Source organism: Lagopus leucura, unplaced genomic scaffold (genome assembly GCF_019238085.1).
Source record: "Lagopus leucura isolate 7727_CA_CO unplaced genomic scaffold, USGS_WTPT01 Super-Scaffold_73, whole genome shotgun sequence".
Taxonomy (NCBI): Eukaryota; Metazoa; Chordata; class Aves; order Galliformes; family Phasianidae; genus Lagopus; species Lagopus leucura.
In genome coordinates, this window is record NW_024962252.1 from 46,398,266 (window position 1) to 46,419,661 (window position 21,396).

At 35.6% G+C, this 21,396-nt stretch overlaps 1 protein-coding gene across 1 annotated transcript in view; it reads right to left on the minus strand.

Annotated features, from left to right (window-relative positions):
- The window catches only part of EPB41L2 (erythrocyte membrane protein band 4.1 like 2), a 103,709-nt gene that overhangs the window by 15,228 nt on the left and 67,085 nt on the right, over nucleotides 1–21,396 (minus strand). The window contains exons 7-15 of the mRNA XM_042895288.1: nucleotides 19,448–19,523; nucleotides 17,755–17,973; nucleotides 17,234–17,321; nucleotides 16,330–16,482; nucleotides 14,666–14,763; nucleotides 8,362–8,534; nucleotides 7,779–7,957; nucleotides 3,374–3,436; nucleotides 1,081–1,227 (exon numbers count right to left, since the gene is read on the minus strand). Of these exons, the coding sequence (XP_042751222.1) occupies nucleotides 1,081–1,227; nucleotides 3,374–3,436; nucleotides 7,779–7,957; nucleotides 8,362–8,534; nucleotides 14,666–14,763; nucleotides 16,330–16,482; nucleotides 17,234–17,321; nucleotides 17,755–17,973; nucleotides 19,448–19,523 (1,196 nt within the window). The remainder of the gene's footprint in view (nucleotides 1–1,080; nucleotides 1,228–3,373; nucleotides 3,437–7,778; nucleotides 7,958–8,361; nucleotides 8,535–14,665; nucleotides 14,764–16,329; nucleotides 16,483–17,233; nucleotides 17,322–17,754; nucleotides 17,974–19,447; nucleotides 19,524–21,396) is intronic.

The window sequence follows — 21,396 nt, forward strand, 5'->3', positions numbered from 1 at the left end:
ACCAGTGTAAATCAACAAGCAATGAGACAGATACATACTATTCATAAACATATAACCAAACCATCTGAAAATAACAGAACATACTAAATGAACAACAACAACAACAACAAAAGAGAAACGAACAATACTTGGAAGGGCCTTAGCTTCAACATGAAGAAGTCAACATAAAAAATGCACACAAGCACATAAAAATTAAGTTATACTTTTACATAAATGCCTATTTTAACCAAATAGATATTTATAGCTTCAATGTGTCAGACTTTTGTAAATTTGTACCTGTGCATGTATCACTATGCAGAGATTCTAGCGCAGTACTCAGAAATTAGAGGAGTAATTTCCCTGCACTGGGGAGTGGTAGAAATAATAGGGAAAGACAGAGGATATACTGATTGTTTCTGAGGACTGATTGGCTGTTCTACTCCATAAAAGCAGCAGCAATTAACTCCTCAAATTTAGAGGTTCAAGAGCAGACAGAAATTTGACTAGGCAGGTTCTCTGCCACAAATAATTAGGATATTATTTTTGGAAAATCACTTTCCAAACTGCTGTTTTAATGTTTGGTCAGAAAGAATGTTTAGTGAAAAAGCAGGTAAATTCATTTTTATATACATGTGGAGCCTAAGGTGAATAAATTTTAACGACCACAGTAAATATGCATCAAAAAAGCCAACAACATAAATTAACCAATCACATAAGGTCCTTTGCAAACAACACAGGTCAGAGCTGTTTCTGCAAAGGCTGCCTAGGAAGAGTCAAAAGGCACACAGAGTAAAAACTTCTGTCACTGAAAAATTAACTCTTTATATCTCTCAGAGGGGAGTTTAAGCTGCCGTTAACACAAACAAAATACTGCCATTGCTTCCAGCTTCGTCTACTGACTTGAGTCCAGTTGTTGTGGAACAAAATTCCACACATTATTTAAAGCCACGTCCAATGATAAGCAGTAAAAAGTTAATGCGTACATAGTATAAACAAATATTACATTAGCTGGACGAATTAGTGTAAAGCACAAAGGGCATTTACTACATTGTCTACGGGGTTGTATGGAAATGCATGCGGACAAGTGTCTACAAGACGTACCCCTTGTGTCTGTAGGGACAGAGGTGTGATACGCCGCTTTTCCCACTCATTGGGGCGTGGTTCAGGTGTGGATTCCATGAAATTGCGCTTGAGCTCACTAATGCTAGCCTGGTGTTTCAGTAAGTCGTCCTGAGTCTTATCCAGGTCCTAGCAACCCGCAACGTGAAACAAAGTAGGACAAAACACGACAACAAAAGCAAACTTAACAGTTACAAAAAAAAATAAAAAAGAATCAAACCAAGGAAAGTGCCTTGTGTCTGAAGAGCTGCTCTTTGGAATGCCTTAAAAATTCAAGGCCATAATGGAACAAAGTTAATTTTTTGGTGACTAATATACTACAACGCTACCACATTTTAATGCAATGAAAAGATAATGCTGTGCACAGTTATCTAACAGAGCCATTTTCATCCATATTAAGAAACTACTCGCCCTTCGAAACAATTGCTAGTGATTACTTACTCTCATCTGAAATTTCTAAGCAGAGAAGGAAAAATTTGGGGATTGCCAGCTTCATGCAAGACATATATTTCTGTGAACATGGTAACACAGGGCCAAGTATGCAAGCAACTAGCACCTGCATCATTCACTTTAGAAGGACTACTCATTGTGCCTATTGTGTAGGCTTAAATGTACTGGAAGAATCAGATGTAAGGACTTAAAGACTATCATCAGTCTTCTCCACATTTAACAACCTGACTGTGGATACAACTGCCAAGTACATATATTGATAAGCACAAAACCCATGAGAGCTTCTTGTCTAAACTGGATCTTCACAGGCAAGCATCAAAGGGGGCACCAGTGTCAATATCAAATTACATTTTATTATGAATCACTGAGTCTCAGATACAGCAATTTGTATCAAAAAACTTGTCAAGTAATATAAAATACAAAACCCAATACAAACTCTTACATTTCTGATGTCTTTTCACTTGTATGTTCAGCATCAACGGTGCTGCAAATCTATTTCTTTATTCTCCAATTCTTCAGATAGACACTTTGAACACTAAGAACCTTTCCCTTTTTTAGTAATGCAGTAGGTTAATATTTTTACAGGACCAATGCCTCACTTTTCATCTAGGACAAATAACCAGGGGGTATTAAATATGTTCTCCTTACGTGTTTATTTTCAGAGAGATTGAAACACTGAAACATTATACCAAGGGCATTCCACTACACAAATGAAGTTAGTGACAATACTCATGTCATGATTTTAAAAACTGTCTTTGCTTGACACAAGGCATGTTTCCTAGACTTGATCACAGCAAAGTTACGCAGTGTATGCTTTCAGTGCTTTAGTAAGTTACAAAAGCAAAGTTTAAATAGTGACCAAAAGCTGCGAAAAGCCAAAAAAAGTATTAGTTATGTTACTGTGATCCACATACCACCTTATTAACTAACAAAACCAATTATTTTTAAAAAGACAGTTTTTGTGACAAAAGGAATTAATTATAGCCCCATTTGGATGAATAAGTTAAAGACAACAGTAGGATTTTCTGGATTTTCTTCAGTTACTAGCTTATGTTATTAATGACAGTGTTAAATGATGCTGATTTTAACTACAGATCAATACACATCTACAGACTACATGGAAACCCTTACAATAAAATAAAAATCTCCTTTTCAGTGTCTAATAATAGCACTACACAGTAAAATACTGTTCAAAGCTCTTTGTTGTTGCTCATTATCAATGAGAGTCAACCTTCAGGGAGCAAGATTGCTTCCATTTGAAAAATGAAAAGGTAAAACAAAAATTTCATAAGCATTTGTAAGCACTCACTTTAAAAATCTGATACTTACCTACATTTCTCAAAGCTCCAAAAATACCTGTCAAAGCCAGAATTAGTTTTTGTATATCCTACACCACTACTTGTGCCTTACTAGCTCCATTAATTCAGGTTACACTTTGAAAAAAGTTGATCTAACTGGTGAAAATTGGAAACTCTACTCAACAAAGCAAATCCACGCTTTAGGTAGTAACGTATAAAAAAAATCCTATTTATGTTGATGAATCAGCCTAATGTGTTGCATATATCTAAATAGGGCTATTATTCCCACTTGCCACCTTGAAAACATCCAGCAAAAATGCACATTAAACATTAAAGCTAAGGGTTTTCTTTTCTTTTCTAAAACTTCTAAAAACTCAGAAACTAGAAGTATAACATGCAACATTTCCAAGCTGTTTTTCCCCATGCACTTCATGCACTGTGTACATAACAGCCTGCAGGTGACCTCCCATCCCATGCAGCCTGGCAGCCCATGAGAAAAGAAAGTGTTTCTCGTATTATATACAAACCTCCAACATTAAATTGCTATGTCTGACATAAATATTTTCCCCGTCTACTCTCAACGAATTGCTCTGTGAAATTAAGTCACACATACACAAAAAAAATATCAAAATTAACATAACATGTACCAGCAAGTTTTTCTGTTTTGTAAAAAACAAACAAACAAACAAAACAAAACAAAAAAAAAACTCTTTGGTAAAAGACAGTCAAATACAGGAAATAAAATGATATGTTGAAAAGGCACTATTCAGACAAAAACGCATAGAAACTTAAAGGTCCTAACAAAAAAAAAAAAATCAGGCAACTGCAGCCAGATTTAACAGTAAAAATAAAAACCCAAACAAAACCTATGCACCTTCTTTTGCGTTTCCTCCTCTTCAGATTCCATCTACGTAAGCACATTGTGAATTATCAAGAAAAGGAACCATTAACACACGTTTACAGAATAACAGAGGCATCATCTCTTTGTAAATGCTGCAAAGCGTGCTGTAATTTACAGACCTTTACTGTTTCGGCCCCAGATGTTGTTGAAATTATTAGCGACTTTGGTCTTCCTTCACCTACATTGCTGTAGAATGGCTGAAGTAATACTTGGTATGTGGCATGAAAAAATGAAAATTTCACACTATGTCCCACTTGCTTCTCAGAGTTATCTCAGATGGATATTAAAAAATGAATGACAGAAAAAGATGGTATGTATAATTTCTATGATAAAAACCTTAAGCCCTGCAGTGACTTGATGGGAAAACGGAATATAACGCATGACTTATTTTTGGTAAAACAGTCTAGAACTCAAGTTAAACACCTAAATAACATACTTAGAATTTGTCTTAATTATTCTAGGAATTTTGTTGTTATGAGATGTTTGACGTTTTGATGTTTTGAGAGTTTCAACTTCCTTTTTAGATGAATATATTCTTCCTCAAACTGCAATGCACTCTGCTGGAAGTGATTTTCACATCTTACTCACAAATATTCTGAATGGTCTAAGGAAAGGCATCTTTTAAAAAGCAAACCACACCTCTCATCTCAGCCTTGCCACAGGTACAAATACCAACCATCTTGAGAAGTCAGTGTGTGCAAACATGCACATCTGAAGAGTGGTTTACTTATTGCATGTACTGTTGCATTTTAGATTGTGTGAACGCACATATGATGTGGTACATATCACATTATTGTTCATTTCTCACTTATCTATGATTCTGTCTGAAACTTTATTTTATCATGGATTGCTTTAGGCCACTGAAAAAAATAAGAAAATCTTTAAAGTGATTTTTTTCTTTATTAAACTAGAGTTGTGTGTCCTATTTAGCACGTTTTTAATATATACTGTATCTATTGATTAAATTGGTATAAGCAAGTTTATTAAACATAACATTGAACAGACCCTCTTCCCCACTTTTGATTCCATTATATTGCTTTATATTTACTTTGAGGATCAAAATAAACCACCTTTCTCTAGTGCATGGTGTTGTTGCTCTAACATGCACAGTAAAGGAGGCATTCTGTCAGCCACTCCAGATGATCAGAGCAACATATTGATGTGAAAGAGACTTCTGTATAGCAATTATAATAATGTATTTCAAAGAGTTCAGAGTTCAGTAAGTAAAGTCTGACAAAACCTGAAATCTCAGCTAAGGAATCAAATCAGTCTTTGCCTTAACTACTGCTAACAATTAATGAAAGCACTTCAGAAAAAAAAATATTTCAGACTCAATTTTGAACTTATCTTTGTAGAAGATCTGAAAATCTATAATAGCAAAAGCTACTTTTAAAGAAATCACAATCGTTTTTGAATTCAGCATTTAGGAATTTCACTTTTCAGATCTTCACAGAACTTCTGAGATGTGCACTGCAAAGTGAATGCACTGAGCTATGCATTTTAACACACAAACTGACAGTGCAAGTAAGACAAATTGCAATTATTACCAGGAAATAATAATATTAGGTATGTTATTTCACAACAGTTTTCAGTTTTTTTCTGTTTCTAAAGATTTTGAACTACAAAGCAACTCTACCTTAGTAGAGTGGAAGATCATAAAATTATGCATGCTGCATGAATTCAGGCAAAAATCAACCAACCTCCCCCAAAAAACCAAAAGCAAAAAAAACCCACCTATTGACTAAAGATTCCCAAATGGCAGTTTTTCAAAAACAGAAAAAGTTAGAAAGATACATACACATATCCCTGCCAGTATGCAAAAAGGAAGCCTCTGGGAGAACTGGCATAACGGCTATACATTGAGTCAACATTTAAGCAACAGAATTACACACCTCCTCTTCCTCTGCTTTGTCATTCAGGTCATTGTCATAAGAGGCACTAAATGAAGTCGCTTTAGGCTCCAGGTAGCAGAGGGACAGAGCGAGAGGAAGGGAAAATGTGAGTGAAAGAGGAATAGACTGGAAAGCTGAGAGAAGCAGCACAAAGATAAGGAGAAAAGAGGGGATGAAGGAAGGAGAGGTGATAGGAACATAGTGCTGAAGACCAGGTGGGAGGAAAGAGATGCAAACATCAGGAAGGCTAGGAAAACTAATATAACCATCTTCATCAAGCAGCGATCGGAAACAAAAAGAAAAGCATCTGACAAAGCTGAATGAGACACACAATTCAGTATTTTTGTATTCATTTCTACAGATTTTTCCCTCTGTGGCAGGAGGGCCTTGACTAGCTAGGGCTCTCATAGATTCAAAGTTACTGATCGGTGAAGCTATTTTATTTTCTTTATGATCTGGAATTTCTCTCATAGAATTAAATTCCAAGACATCTGGAATGGCAAGGACAGGCTCACAGAGAGGATCTTCCTCTGAAATATCTGAAAGCATGTCCATCTCAGGGATAGGTGACAAATTTGTGAGATATGATGATGCAGAATGAATGGGTAGTGATGGCGGGTGTATGTGAGTGAGCTGAAGAAATAAATTCTATGCACAGTGGAAAATGAAAGCACAACAAAATGCAAGTTTGTAGGTACAAAAAGAGGGAGAAAGAAAGAAATTATTTGTTAGTGAAATTTTTTATTTAGGGATAGCTCTATTAACGCAATAGAAACGCCAAATAAAAATCGAAATCCCTTGTGTTTTACAAGCAGCCAGCTTGTTTACTTCTGTGGATTATGAAATCAAAACCATTACGAATGTTCTGTTCTCCAGCTGCTAAGAATTGTGCACTTTTGAACTGCAGTAGTCACTTGCATCAGATGGAAGCAGACAGACATTCAAAGCTTTGGCAGAAAGGTCAGGGGACAGTGCAGTACACGAAAGACAAGCTAGCACTTTGATTCTTGGGTTTATAACCGTTTCCTCTAAGATTTAAAGAGTGCTTTAGGGGGGAAAAAAGAGCTGTTCACAGAGTTGGTATGTGCAACAAAACCTTACTAATCAGCTTCATGGAAAAACTTCCCAAAATGCTGCTTTTTTTCTTCTCTTGATTAAAAGACTGAAAGATACTACCACTTCAGAAACAAGGCAGAATCATCATTTTATCAAGCCTAAAGTCAAAACATAGTAATTTAACTATTTTTCTCCCACCAATGGAGTTCACGTGTGCCTTTTCCTAGGCTAATTTAAAAATGCTTTCAAGTAGTCAGAGAAGAGCAACAAAAAACATTGGTATTTGTTCCCTTCCTATACTTCAGTGCAGTGGGAACATGTCAGCTGCACAGAGAATCTCTGCAGTCCAAACCACTAAGATTCAAATGGGTAGCTAACTGGCAAAAAACTTTTGGAAACAAAAGTAAGTTCTGAAGAACTGATAGAAAAATAAGTAACATCCCAGAGAGAGATAATAATCACACAACTCCAAAGTTTTAGTCAAAACTGTGGAAGGAAATTTTTATACAAAATCCTGCAAACTCTGAATTTTTTTTACCTATTTCACCAATAACTTCAACAAACAAATAAGTGGTTGTTCTCCAGAGAAAGAAACAGAAGTCAACAAAAATTTCCACAGAAATCTGTATCTCAGTTCAACACAGAAGTTTTTAAATGAATAAATAATTCTGCTAAATTACTACTAAAACAATACTATTTTTACCTATAAATATTTGAATGCAGTCATAATACATCTGGCTTTGTATAACATATACTACAATAGAACAAATAAGTCTACGTAAACTAAGAAATTAAAATACTATTTACCCTTTTAAATACTTTTCCAAAATTCACTCAAGTTCACTGAAAATCCAAATTAACTTTATAGAAATAAAAGAAACCCTGGGAAAATTGATGTTAAACACAAGTTTACCTTCACTTTCCTTTGCATACGCTTACAGTCAGATAAACTACAGAAAATACTTGACAATTTTCTTTAAATATTTAATATGGTGTTCCGTATGATGCTCAGAGGTGGTGGGCTTTAAATAAGCAAACATGCACTATATGAACAAATAATTTTGGTGTGAAAGACATCCATACCTTTCCATCCTGAATCAACTCTAATTGTGGAGTTTTGAGTGGGCTTCCATCATCTTCTCTGCCACCTTCTTTCAACTTGGCTTGTCCAGCAGCTTCAAGGTCAATGATTTTGTCTCCTCCAGGCTGCCCTCTCGTAGTATGGAAGTCTCTTAGACTTTGGTCTGAGATACTCATGGGAGCTGTTAAAGAACAAAATAATTTTGGTTAATTGGAGTAAGTAGAACATTTTATTTTTAAGACTTCATAAAATGATTTTATAGTAATATCAACAAAGAGGATTACAGGCCTGTTACTGAGTGACATTATTTTTCAGCTTTTTGCTGTGTACGAAGTCTATGATTCTTATTGCAGTGATGTGAACAGCAAAACACTCTTGTCGTAATTTCTGACATATCACAAAATAATTTAGGAAGGAATATCTTGAGATTAGTTAGTTGGACCACCTGTTCAGAGTGAGTCCAGGTTGCTCAGGGACTTGTCCAGTTGAATTCTGAGTATCTCCAAGGTCTCTCAATATGAACTCATATCAGGGTGACCATACGTAACACAATCATTGTACTGAATAAATACATCAATTTCGTACCACCATCAAGGCTTCTGGAAACACGTTTGCTTGAAGAGCGCTCAAAGTAAGGAGCCGGTCTGTCTATGAGGTTGCTAGCCTGTCGTGTCTGTGCTTGCGTACGCCCGCTGTAGCGGAACTTGGAACCCAAGGTTAGAAACTTTGATTTTGGAGGCTGTTCTGGTGATAAAAGTCTAAAAAGTAAAAAGACAGACACTTAAAAACACTTTATGTATTTAATCAGGTACTTCTAATGCTACTTATTATATTGCAACTTTAGTTCACCAGGCATGATTTGTGCAGTCCAAGAAAGGATTCTACCATAAGATCTGAGATGAACTAACACAATACATACTATTTATTATTTGCATTTGGAACTGAAGTGATGCTGTTAATTAACACATTTTCCACAGTACAAATAAGCATCTGGGGTCCTTATCTTTTGGTGCTATCTTTATTAAATGTTATTGTTTCTGGATAGTTGAGGCCATTGTACATCCATATAGAAGACGTCTCTAATCTTGCTCGTTTGAATATTACTTATAGGGGAAACTATACAACCCACTTTCACTGTCTTTCTTATATTCTGAGGTACCCATAAGGCAGCTGCTGTTCCTTAAATTTAGGGAATGGTATTTCAAAGCTGTGTAGAAGGCTGTAGCAAGTGGAAAAAAAAATAAAATCAAGATGACTGTAGAATTGTCATTCACCTTTAAAAAGTTTAACTAGCTAGATTCAGATGCCATTTTAGTTACAATGTGGCTTATAGATATAGTTGATGCTGGATACAAGAAGAATGGGGAAAAAAGGCTTACAGTGAAAAGGGTAAAAAAGATTGAGTTATGAGTAGTACCAATGCTGGGTTCTGTGCTGGATATGCATGTTCGCACTGAAGAGTTCAGTGTTAGAGAAAGTCCTAGCTAACATTTTGGCAGACCTTGCTGCAAGGTATTTGATAAATGTCAAGTTCTCTAATTTCCTTATGAAAACTTCAAGCTCTTATTGAACCTATCATACCTATAACAGTATGGGTTGGAAGGGAGCTTTAAGATCACCTAGTTCCAACCCCCTTACTACAGGCAGGGACAGCCCCCGAACTAGACCAGGTTGCTCAAAGCCCCATCCAGCCTGGCCTTGAATGCTTCCAGGGAAGAAGCATTCACAATCTCTCTGGGCAACATGCTCCACTGTCTCACCATCCCCACAGTAAAGAATTTCTTCCTAATATCTAATCTAAACATACCTTCATCCAGTTTAAAGCAATTCGCCCTCATCCTATTGCTACATGCTCTTATAAAAAGCCCCTCCCTAGCTTTCCTGTAGGCCCCATTTGGGTACTGGAAAGCCACTATAAGATCCACCTTGCAGCCTAGTCTTCTCCAGGCTGAACAGCCCCAACTCTCTTAGCCTGTTCCTGTAGTGGAGGAGTTCCAGCCCTCTGATCATCTTCATGGCCCTCCCTCTGGACCCACACTAAGAGCATGATGTCTTTCCTGAGTTGGGTGCCCCAGAACTGAATGCAGTACTCTACACGGGGTCTCACGTAAGCAGAGCAGAGGGGCAGAATCATTCAACCTGCTGGTCACAGTTCTCTTGATGCAACCCAGGGTACAGTTGGACTTCTGAGCTGCAAGTGCATACTACTGGTTCATGTTGAGTCTTTCATCAACTGACACTCTCAAATTCTTCTTCTCAGGGCTGTTCTCAAGCTATTCTCCACCCAGCCTGTATTTGCACTTGGGATTGCCCTGACCCAGATGCAGGACCTTGCACTTGGCCTTGTTTAACTTCATGAGGTTGGCATGATCCCACCTTTCAAGCCTGTCCAGATCCCTCTAGATAGCACCCCTTCCCTGTAGTGTGTCAACTGCACCGCTCAGCTTGGTGTCATCTGCAAACTTGCTGAGGTTGCACTCAATCCCACTGTCCATGTCACCTACAAAGACAGCACAGTTAAACAGCACCAGTCCCGGCACTGATCCCCAAGGATTGCCTCTTGTCATTAGTCTCCTCTTGGACATTGAGCTGTTGACTACAACTCCCTGACTGTAAGCAACCAACCAGTCAATTCCTTAACCAGCAAGTGGTCTATCCATCAAATCCATGCTTTTCCACTTTGGCAACCAAGATGTAGTGCAGGACAACATCAAACAGTTTGCACAAGTCCAGGTAGATGACGTCATCTGCTCTTCCTTTATTCACTGATGCTGTAACTCTATGATATAAAGCCACCAAGTTTGTCAGGCACAATTTGACCTTGGTGAAGCCATGTTGGTTAGCCATCAATCACATCATTTTTATTTTCCATATGTCTTGGTAAGGTTCTCAGGATGATCTGCTCCATGATCTTGCCAGGCACAGAGGTGAGACTGTCTGGCCTGTAATTCCCTGGATCTTCTTTTTTCTCCCTTCTTGAAAATGGGGGTTGTTTCCCCTTTCCTACTTGTATCTTCTCACTGCTTATACTTTCTGTTTTCATAATCTGAGTCATCAGCTTCAGCACAGAGGGTACTATTTCTTACAGTAACATCCTTAGTGATAGGATCAATAGTCATCACTGTAAGAATTCTTCCTAGTTTCTGCTTCTCTAGAAAAGTTTTTGATGTTGCCTTCTGAAACAACGTGGTACTGCAAATACACACACTCTGCATGGGAGTTTCCATGCCCTATTCTCCCTCTGAACATCATCTTTTTTCAAGAAGAACCAACAACTACTATATCTATTGCACTTACAATGGCACAAACGGACAAGTAAGACAATGGATGCTGGTTTTGTTCGACATTTTTGAAGCACATGCACAGGGAATATCTATGTAAGTGGAATCAGATCCAGTATTTTTAAGACAGTTTCCAATATTGGGTTCTGAAAATTTAAAATTATTCTGAAGATATTTCAACACTGAGTAGTTTTCAGATACTTTGCAAAACCAATGGTGAGAGAGGAAAAATGCTAACATTTTCTCTAAGAGAAGTTTAGGGCTTCATCAGAATGCTAGCCATAAAGATCCAATCCTGCATGCCTAATATGCATAACATGCATCTGAATCCTAATGCATCACAATATATTTTTAAAGAAAGCAATTCTCATAACAATCCACTCTTCTGCACTAAGGCCATGTATCTGGAACTTTACTTTCATTGCTTCTATAAAAACATCCTGAAGCAATATTTGTGACAGATTTACTTCTCCACATCATTTTCAAGAGTACGTTATTCATTAAGAGGAAGCAGGCTAGAGTGTTTTTCCAAGTTCCTTTCTGTTCTGGATTTCCTAGTCTTGGCAAGCATACAGCATTAACTGCCATTTGTTATGTTCCACCCTGCTGAGATAAACTTTTAATCTTTTAACATGGAAAAAACAAGAGAACTAATTACTTCCCATTTAAGGACATTTAAATGTATTTTTTGTATTACAAGTTTAATTACATAAGATAACTGAACACTATGTTTGCACCGTTTTAAGACACACTGGGAAAACACTAAAACAATCTTCAAAACTTCAAATAAAACTCCATAATACAGAACTATAAGCTCATTTTAGTTAGGATCTAGAGCTGCAGACCAAGCTTACTTCAGAAGATTAATGTTGCTATACAGTCTAACTATTTTTCTTAAAGCAGGCTCTTGACCTGTGAAAATGTTACTGAAATCCTATAAGGCCGAGTTGACACAAGTAAATCCAGTGGCTTTTATTTGTAATTTTCAACACAGTTCATGATAAATGTATATAAACAAATTCATATGCTAAATTAATTTCTCATATTTTATAAGAAAATAGATTTTAATGTAATTACTATTCGAGAAAAACTGAAACATCACGAAGTCAAGTACTGTAAGGAATTTTCTACGTCACATAGGGCATGCTGAGAGATCTGAAAGCTAAAAATGTACATCTAGATTTAATGCAATTTACTGAGGTATACACAAGCAATATACATGCTATGAAAAAGCTATAGTGTCTTGCACTGCAGGGATTGCTTCTGTTGTTTATCTTCAGAGACAAACAGAGCTGGATTTATTTTACTGCTTTTAAATTAGGATGAGAGGCTCTGAGGATTTTGAGTCTGATGACATCAGTGGAGAATATGGATTTTACAGAATGGTTAAAGTATTTGTTACATAATTCTTGTCATCATGTCATTCCTGATTAGAAAAATTCATTTCTGATTGGAATGAAATCCAATTGATTTTATTATGTCAGAATTTCTGTAGTGAGATTATCTAATACATATTAATGCTTCTGATAATTTTTCTATTTGCAAATGGTAGTTCTCAGTTCAGGACTTTTTACTTCCATAAGATTTTTCTCTTCTCCATTTACATCTGTTTTATTACTGTAAAATTAGGAAATGCAGTTTTCTTGCCAGAGCAAAACACTACATGAATTATCTGAAGAGCACTTTTGTTCTTGCTATTCCAGAAAAGATCTGCATACCACTAGGAGTAACAGACAAACCAAACGAGACTTCAAATTTTTGAAGTAAACAATAGTGGGCTATTAATCTTAATAAACTTACCTAATGAATTCTATCAAGCACGAAAAAAACAAGTATTTTGAAATTATTGTTTCTAAAGTAAGGACTTAAATTGTCATTCTCAATATATACATAAATGTCACACGTACATTCAATTCAATTCAAGTACATTCTGGATTCAGTGAAAATCTGAATACTGAAAACTGCCCAGTGAGACAGTTCTACTAATGAATTGCTTAGGTGTCATGCTCCTCAGGTCCTCTGTTTAGCGTGTGTTTAGTTAATACCAAGCATGCAGTGACAGGATTGAAAGCATATTAAAATATATATATATATATATATATTTTTTTTAAGTAAGAAACAGGCTATTGAAAGAAAAAGCTTACCCATGGTACCGTGAGAAGCTATGATTCAAGGTACAATGCCTATTTAATGCATAAGAGGTTCAACCTAATCCTATATATAGACTGAGAAGAGCAATCCTTGAGAGTAGCCCTGCAGAGAAGGACCTGAGAATCCTGGTGGATGAAAAACTGAACATGAGCCAGCAGTATGCTCTTGCAGCTTGGAAAGCAAATGGTATCCTGGGCTGCATCAGAAGAGGGGTGGCCAGCAGGGACAGGGAGATGATTGTCCCTCTCTACTCTGCCCTCGTGAGGCCCCATCTGGAGTACTGTGTCCAGGTCTGGGGCCCCCAGTACAAGAAAGACAGGGAACTATTAGAGAAGGTGCAGAGGAGGACCACTAAATGTTCAGAGGGCTGGAGCACCTCTCCTATTAAGACAGGCTGAGGGAGATGGGCTTGTTCAGCCTGGAGAAAAGAAGGCTGCAGGGTGACCTAATTGCAGCATTCCAAGTAGCTAAAGGGAGACTACAAACAGGAGGGGAGCCCACTCTTTAGAAGGAAAGATAATGGCAGGACAAGGGGAAATAGTTTTAAGGGAAGGGAGGGAAGATTTGGGTTGTATATTGGGGAAGTTCTTTACCAAGAGGCGCTGGAACAGGCTGCCCAGAGAAGTTATGGCTGCCCCATCCCTGGAGGTGTTCAAGGCCAGGTTGGACGGGACTCTGGGCAGCCTGGTCTACTATTAAATGGGGAGGTCAGCAGCCCTGCCTGTGGTAGGGGGGTTGGAACTTCATATCCTTGAGGTCCCTTCAACCCAAGTCATTCTATCATTCTACAATTCCATGATTCTACGACTCCTGGGTTAGAAGAGTAGCTGCACTCCCTCATGGAGGTTGTGCTATTAAAAAAATCAAATTACTTTTCAATGGTGAAAACAGAAAGAGAAACAACTCTATTGTTAAAGTGGTCATTTACAAATAGTCTAAAGTTTCAATGATCAATTCAGAATTTTATATTCACTAGTTACTGAAAAAAAAATAAACCAGAAGTTTGTTATGTAAACAAATACCACTCTTTTTGTTGAAGTAACTCTACTTACTTTAAAGAATGACTGTGAACTCAGCCTATTTTATAAACAAGCAAGAATCCAGATTCAGAAGTTTACTGTCAAACACTCAGAGCTTCTTTTGAAGACATGTATCAACTTTCTAGACTCTCATTTTGAAATGTCAATCTTTCAGCTAGCACAATGTATGATTACTAGTTTAGTTCCATACTGTTAGCATGCTGCAAGTTTAAATGACAGTCAATTGTACCTGAAATCTTTTTGAAACTGGTAATTTGTGGTCAATGACCAGTAGGATGTCTTCTGTCTAAAGAGTGCCAATTGATGGAGAAAATAAGGTAAAAGAGGGGAGAAATCTTCTCTATTTTTCTCATATTCTTTCAAAGACATATATGAGTTTGGCTGGCAAACTGGAGGAAACAGAGAATTATTAATTACCTGAAGAAAGTATGGTGCTCCACACAAACCTTCCATAACCTCTTAGCGGCCCGATGGTTTGGCAGTTTGAATCCAATAGTGCTCTCAAACTGTTCCAGCTGGAAAGAATTCACAGGTAAATTAATCAATTTCCTTAAGCTGTTTATTAATTAGAAGGCCATTCACATAGTTCCATTACTGTAACAAGCAATAATTCTCCTGTCATAAGACTTCAAAAGAAAAGAACACAAAACTCCAGAGTTTCTAATCTTTTAATATAATTATACTGGGTGGGTTAGTCACGATAGGTGATGATCACTTTATCACTTCCTATTTGTACTAATGCCTCTTGAGAAATCTAGTAATACTTCAGTTTTTCTTGCTAGTTTTCTGACAATCTGCTCAATGTACTTTTAAACTACAGGAAGTAATTGTACTGCAGGTTGTGATGTATGCTTTCGTTGGATTTAATACCAATCTGAAATCCATACTGTAGTGTCATTCTGACTGATCTGTTTCATTACATATCAATAATAGAAAAAATATTATATCTATGTTTATACATCTGTATTCCAGAACTTACAAAACTACAATGTTTGTATTGGATTGCTGGCATTTAGACTTCAAAGTAAATTACTTCACCTTGTGAAATGCAAGAACCATCAGTATAGCTCCATCACTTCATTTAAAGTCTATTTACACTAAAATACTTTAGTGACTTCAAACTGATACTGTTCTGCACTTCAATACGTCAACAGAACAGGATCTGGAAATTACTCTGAAGTTTAGGTGAGGAAACAACTGTTCTGGGAAATGATGAGTTGCTTTATAAAACTGCATGTGCTAATAATTTATGGAAATTTAAACAAGACATCTTGAAAAATATATATTTAAAACCTGTCTCACTGTTTATAAACACAATTGATTTCACATCAGCAGACAGTAGCAATATTGCTTTTACATGAGACTGTGGAAAAATAGTTGGCACGCCACTGAAAATTTTTTACAAATTTATATTTGTACATATCTTGCCTAGAATAATTCAGGAATAAATTTAAGCCTTTTTTCTATTTAGCTCTGCAATTTCACTAACATCTTTTGTCTTATTTATTCACACAATAAGAGATACTGTAAACATTTCAGAGTAAAATTCATAAAGTTCAACATGATTCTACCAAAAATTTCCTGTTAAAATGTGTTCAAAATATAAGCCTTCTTCCTTTATCAACTTTCATTAACTTACAATGGTAACTGAAAAGAAAGTTGAATTCAGTATTTCCATGGCTGCTAGCAAAACGAGCATCCTACAGGACAATTCAGGCCTTTGGCTACACTCATAAGACTAGAAGCACTGACATTTAATGAACAATTATACCCAAAGAGGAAGCGAGTCTGGCTTCTCCCTTAAGGCTGCAAGTTTCTATGAACAGGAAAACAAGGGCCGAGTACTAGATTTATTTGTAAAACTATTGCATTTAGTAAGAAAAAAGATTTTCTGCTTGGATAACATTCATTAACCAAAAAAGTGTTTAATATAAGCCATAGAATTTGAAGAGAAAAATCCAACTAATTTCAATTCCAGCATAAACCTGCTAGAGTGCCTGGCAAAATGATGTTATTTTGTTGCTAGATAGAAATGATTGGACAAAAAAAAAAAAAAAGCAAGGTAGAAAGGGATTACTTACTTCTGCTGGCCTGACTTTGATGTAGAAATTACTTCTCTTATAGGAAATCTTTAGAATTTTTGGCCAAGCAAAGCGGTTGATTCGCAGTCTGTCTTTGTAAATGAGCAGTCCATTAGCACATACACCCAGCATGATATCCACGCCTTCAGAATCCTAACATATATGAGACAGTTTCATAAAAATCAGGTTAATAGTATTCCAGAAATAATAATTATCCCTGGTATAACCTTGAAGGAAGAATTTTGTTTCATATCCAAACCTGAAAGACAGTGATAATGAGATACTTAAGGAAGAAACAGCTAAGTAAAACAATTTTAGAGGAAACATTTTGAACTTCAGTAATGACTTTACTTTATCTGCATATGCCACAGTTCTGGGAAACTCATATATTCTGAAGATAAGAAGTGAGTCAACAACATGCAACTAGGAGAAGTATGGTAGGAGTACATTCAATAATTTTTAATATACAAAGAAAAGAAATTAAGAACAGACCTTTCCAATTTGTGAATGAAATTAAGAGCAAGCTGATGATGATGGTGATAACTTATATTCACCATCTGTTCCAGTCAATAAACAGGAAGTAGCGGATAAGTAAATGAAAACATCAACATAATAATTTCAATCAAAGTACTGTCAGGCAACATATCTTAGCATTCTGTGCCATTTACAGGCATTTGATGTCTGTTTAGGAGGCTACAGAACCAAGCACTTACTGATAAGACTTGGATAAGCCATACTATTGCATACTAACAGCAGAATCTCACATCCTCACAAGCATAAATGAACTACTACAAAAGGCATATATGTAATTACTGAAGTTCTGACAAATTTTAAATGATGTAATCTGTATATGCTACACCCTTTAATATCAAGCGCTGTCTTCAAACCAACCAAACCCCAATACCTTGGCATGATGCAAATCCACTCCATACATTGAGAGCCTCTTCGCATTTTCTAGGAACTGAGAATCCGCCTGTGCTGGAGTCAGGCCCCTAAAACCATTGAACAAACCTTGAGTCCACAGACAAAAGTACTGACAATCAAAACTAACTGGAATAGAAAAACATGAGCTCTATATAAAGGTATCAATAGCACATTTGCCCTAATGAGAAACTGTTCTTTCAGAGTATATGATATTCTTCTAATACTTTTTTTTTTTTTTTTTATTTCACTGTTTCAACATTTTTAGGTCAACATTTCCTAACAAACTAATTCATAGGCTTTGACAAAAGTGTTTTTCCAAACTATTCTCTTCTGATATCTTAGTGAAGTTAAGATTTTCAAATGCTTGGAATTAAGAGACTCCAGTTATATTGCAAAAGACTTCCAGAGCAACAATAAACTTCAGTTTAATTGTTTTACATAAACTCTTAAGAGAAATGACACAAGCGCAACAAAGCATTTGTCCCACTATATCTGATAGACCTGTGTGTTTTGTGTAACTCAGCTACTTTCTCCTCCATTTCTTGAGTTTGATTGGGTGCAAATTGAAATTCGCTGATGTAGTCACTACGATGCTCCTCTGGGTCATGATCACCCATTTCAGCCTGCAGGGTATATGAACCCAGGAGGGCGTGAGTCACAAAAGAACATGGCAGTCGACCAGAGGCAATATCTTGGCGAAGCTGTAGGCACAAGAAATATCTGCAAGACAAAGGAAAGGAGGAAAAAAAATAAAACAACAAAGTTACCAATTTACCAACTCAAGTTCATATTGCAGAATTTCTCCAGATACATGTCATCACAGAAGCACTTTAAAGCAAGTGAGTACATTAGTAATTTGTTACACCTTGTCTTATTTGAGAGTCAGTTTACTATGAGGTAATGTCTTCAATTTTCAAGAGTCAGTATCACTTTCATAAATAATCTGAAAAGCAGGAAAAATTCTGATTTCCAATGTACAAATGAATGAAAAAATATCTCTAGTAACAAAAGTAGACTTAGAAATGACTTCATTTCACATTCTTGACTTACAACTGTCTACGGTTTACAAATATGGATTTCCTGTTCATTTCCTACTGAATTTCCCTTTGGCTTAAAAATTGTAACTTTTATATACCCATAGTTCACACTAGCTAATTGAACCATGTAATGTACAGTACAAATCTGTTTTAATACTGAACTCATAACTGTCTCCCTTAAACCACATACAGACTAGAATTTAACTTCAAGGACTGCAGACGATCTTTTTTTTAGATATAGCAACTTAACAATCAGCAGACATTGTGCCCTAGCACAGATATTTAATTAAAAAAATTTTTACAAGTTAATCCCAAATTTTAAGGAATTTAGCTTTAAGCTATCATTAAAATTCTTTTCTCAATTGACTATGCAATTCAAAGGCCAACTGACTTACTGAAAAGTTTCAAAGTAAACACAAGACAGTTAAGATATACTGCATACTGAAGGTCTTAAGTTACTTGTAGTAATGTATCTACAGATTTGTAAAGCTATCTTATTTTGTGCAGAAGACTGATCAGATGCAAGATATGTAATAACATATCTCAGCAGAATTAACTAATTCCAAACTAAAAGCAAGTGCTTATGTTTTCCCTAACTACTGAAAAAAATTAGTAAATAGAACAAACTATCCACTGGTTGTTTGTCTTAAAATTCTGTAAAATTTAGGTGCCTAGAAAGCACTGAAAAGGCAGTGGATATGACGTAAGATCTAAGAAGATAATTATTTCCATGTCTTAAGGCTATATTCTTGAAAGTGCAAGGTACAATACAACCATACTCTCACTTATTCTATAATAAAGCAGTAGCCCAAAAATAAGCCACAGATTTCCTTCAGACATGATCATTTTCATTTACCTCGCCCTCCTATTTTCCTCCCAGATCATATTCCTGCTTATCATTATATTCTTTTTTTCCTGAATAAACACTGGCCTTTCATTCTTATTAAAAAATACCTCTTTAGAAATTTATGTTATCTCACAATTCTCCCATGCCAAAGAACTCTTTTGTATCAACATTCCTAAGAGTAGTTGACATAAGAACAACTTTAGCATTGTATAGTAAAAGTCAAACCTGCTATGGCATCCAGAAACCAAAGAAGTCTAATTTGATTATATAACATTATTTTTTTTAATTTAAAATTATGAACTATGCATACCTAGTGATGTCTTCAGTCAATTGAGAAGGGTCAGGAGGATAAAATTTCACATTAAAAGTAAAGAGCCAAGGTAAACCTAGACACAGGAAACAGCTGTTAAGCTCAAATACAGATGAGGCAAGCAAAGAAGCCGCCTTCCTGAAAAAGATTTTAGGCAGTCATGTAAATCTTAGATTAATGTAAGCTTGAAGAAAATACTTGAATGTACTTTCTCCCTTTTTTATATTATGAAGAACCACAGATTATTTTCATTATCAGTTAACTCATACAGTGAAATATTAATATGTTGAAACTTATTTATAATGTTTTACAACAAGTTACGTAAACAGCACAAATGTTTCATTTGAAAACAACCATACCATCTTACCACTTTTGAGGTATTCTGTTCAAATACATACAACTGTTTGCATTAAGTCTGCATTTATTACCAACACTTCCAGGGCTAACAATCTCCCTGTTTAAATTGATCGTACTTTGACGGACTATACAACTGTTATGAATATGAGATGTCAAAATAAGGTCTGTGTTGCATACACAGAAAACTAAACTGTTATTAAATGCATGGAAGACAAAACATTAGCCATTTTAACCTCATTAAAGTTTTCTCAAACAACAATACCTTTAGTAACTATAACAATTGTGCTTAAATTTTTAATTAACATGTGTCAAACTGTTAACACCATGTTCACCTTACATGCCAAAGCACTCTTAAAACTAGGCTAATATTCTGACAAAGCATAAAATGCTACCTTTAATCATAATTCCAGTTTCAAAACAGCTTTCAAACCTTGAAAGTGTGAGGCACTCAAATAATGAAAATCTATTATCAGAATGTCACACTTTAGTAAATCCATGTTCAAGAAGAACATGCTCATTGAAATATACTAATGACTTGATAAAATATAGAAAACTTTACAAATTCAAACAAATTTTATTGGCACAGCAGTCATGTATATATAAAAGAAAGTACTAAAATAAAACGCCAGAAAAAGAATTTAATAGCTTGTTTTTGCATGCTGTTTCAAAGCAGCTAAGCTTTATCATATCTTGCCAGACATAGAGTAAAACTACAGTGTAATTTTCCAAAAACAATGATGAAAGATAAAAATAAGAATAATATAAATAAAATTAACTAGAGTATTTGCCTCTCATTCCTTTTCTCCTAATACAAAAAATATTTTTGGTGAAAGATATAAAAATAACTTTAAAAGCAAAAATGCAAGGATTTTATAAAGCTGGTCAACCATGAATTTTGAACCTCCAGTAAAATTTTTTAAAAGCTGCAATATAAACATAAATCACATTAAAAGATGTCTATTATGGCAAAAGAAATTACCAAAATGCCATTTCCAACATAATACTATGAACGCTGGCATTTTTTAAGGTTGTCTTCCTAGATATCAAAAACCGACTGCTTTAAAATTTCAAAGCTATTAAAGTGAAAAGGTATTTGTGTCAAAATTCCAGCATTTCAAAAATTACTTCAGATTTTCTGACATGAGAACTCACCAGAGCGCTTTAATTTCTGCATAATTCTCTTTAGGTAGAACTTTGAATTTCAGCTGGCTGCTAACTCACTATTTCCTTTAGAGAGGTTAGCAATGAAATGCATCTTAATGTAATCATTTGTTAGGATAGCGATAGCTTTGCTTACAAACTGAGGGACATCTCCTTAAATAAGAAAGCCTAATTTGTGTGATGGACACATAATACTGAATTGGGTAAAATACCCCTCATCAATGCATCAATGACTGAAATCTAGCACAAGACAGAATTGAGATAAAAATACTGTAAGAAATTTTCTAACAACAACTTGTAAGATGAACAAATAGAACGAAACCTGAAATAAATGATACAATGGAAATAGACTAACAATAGACTTATCTCTCAGGAACTTAGACATCATTTAATGCTAATATTAAGTAAATCCAATTGATAATAAGAAACAG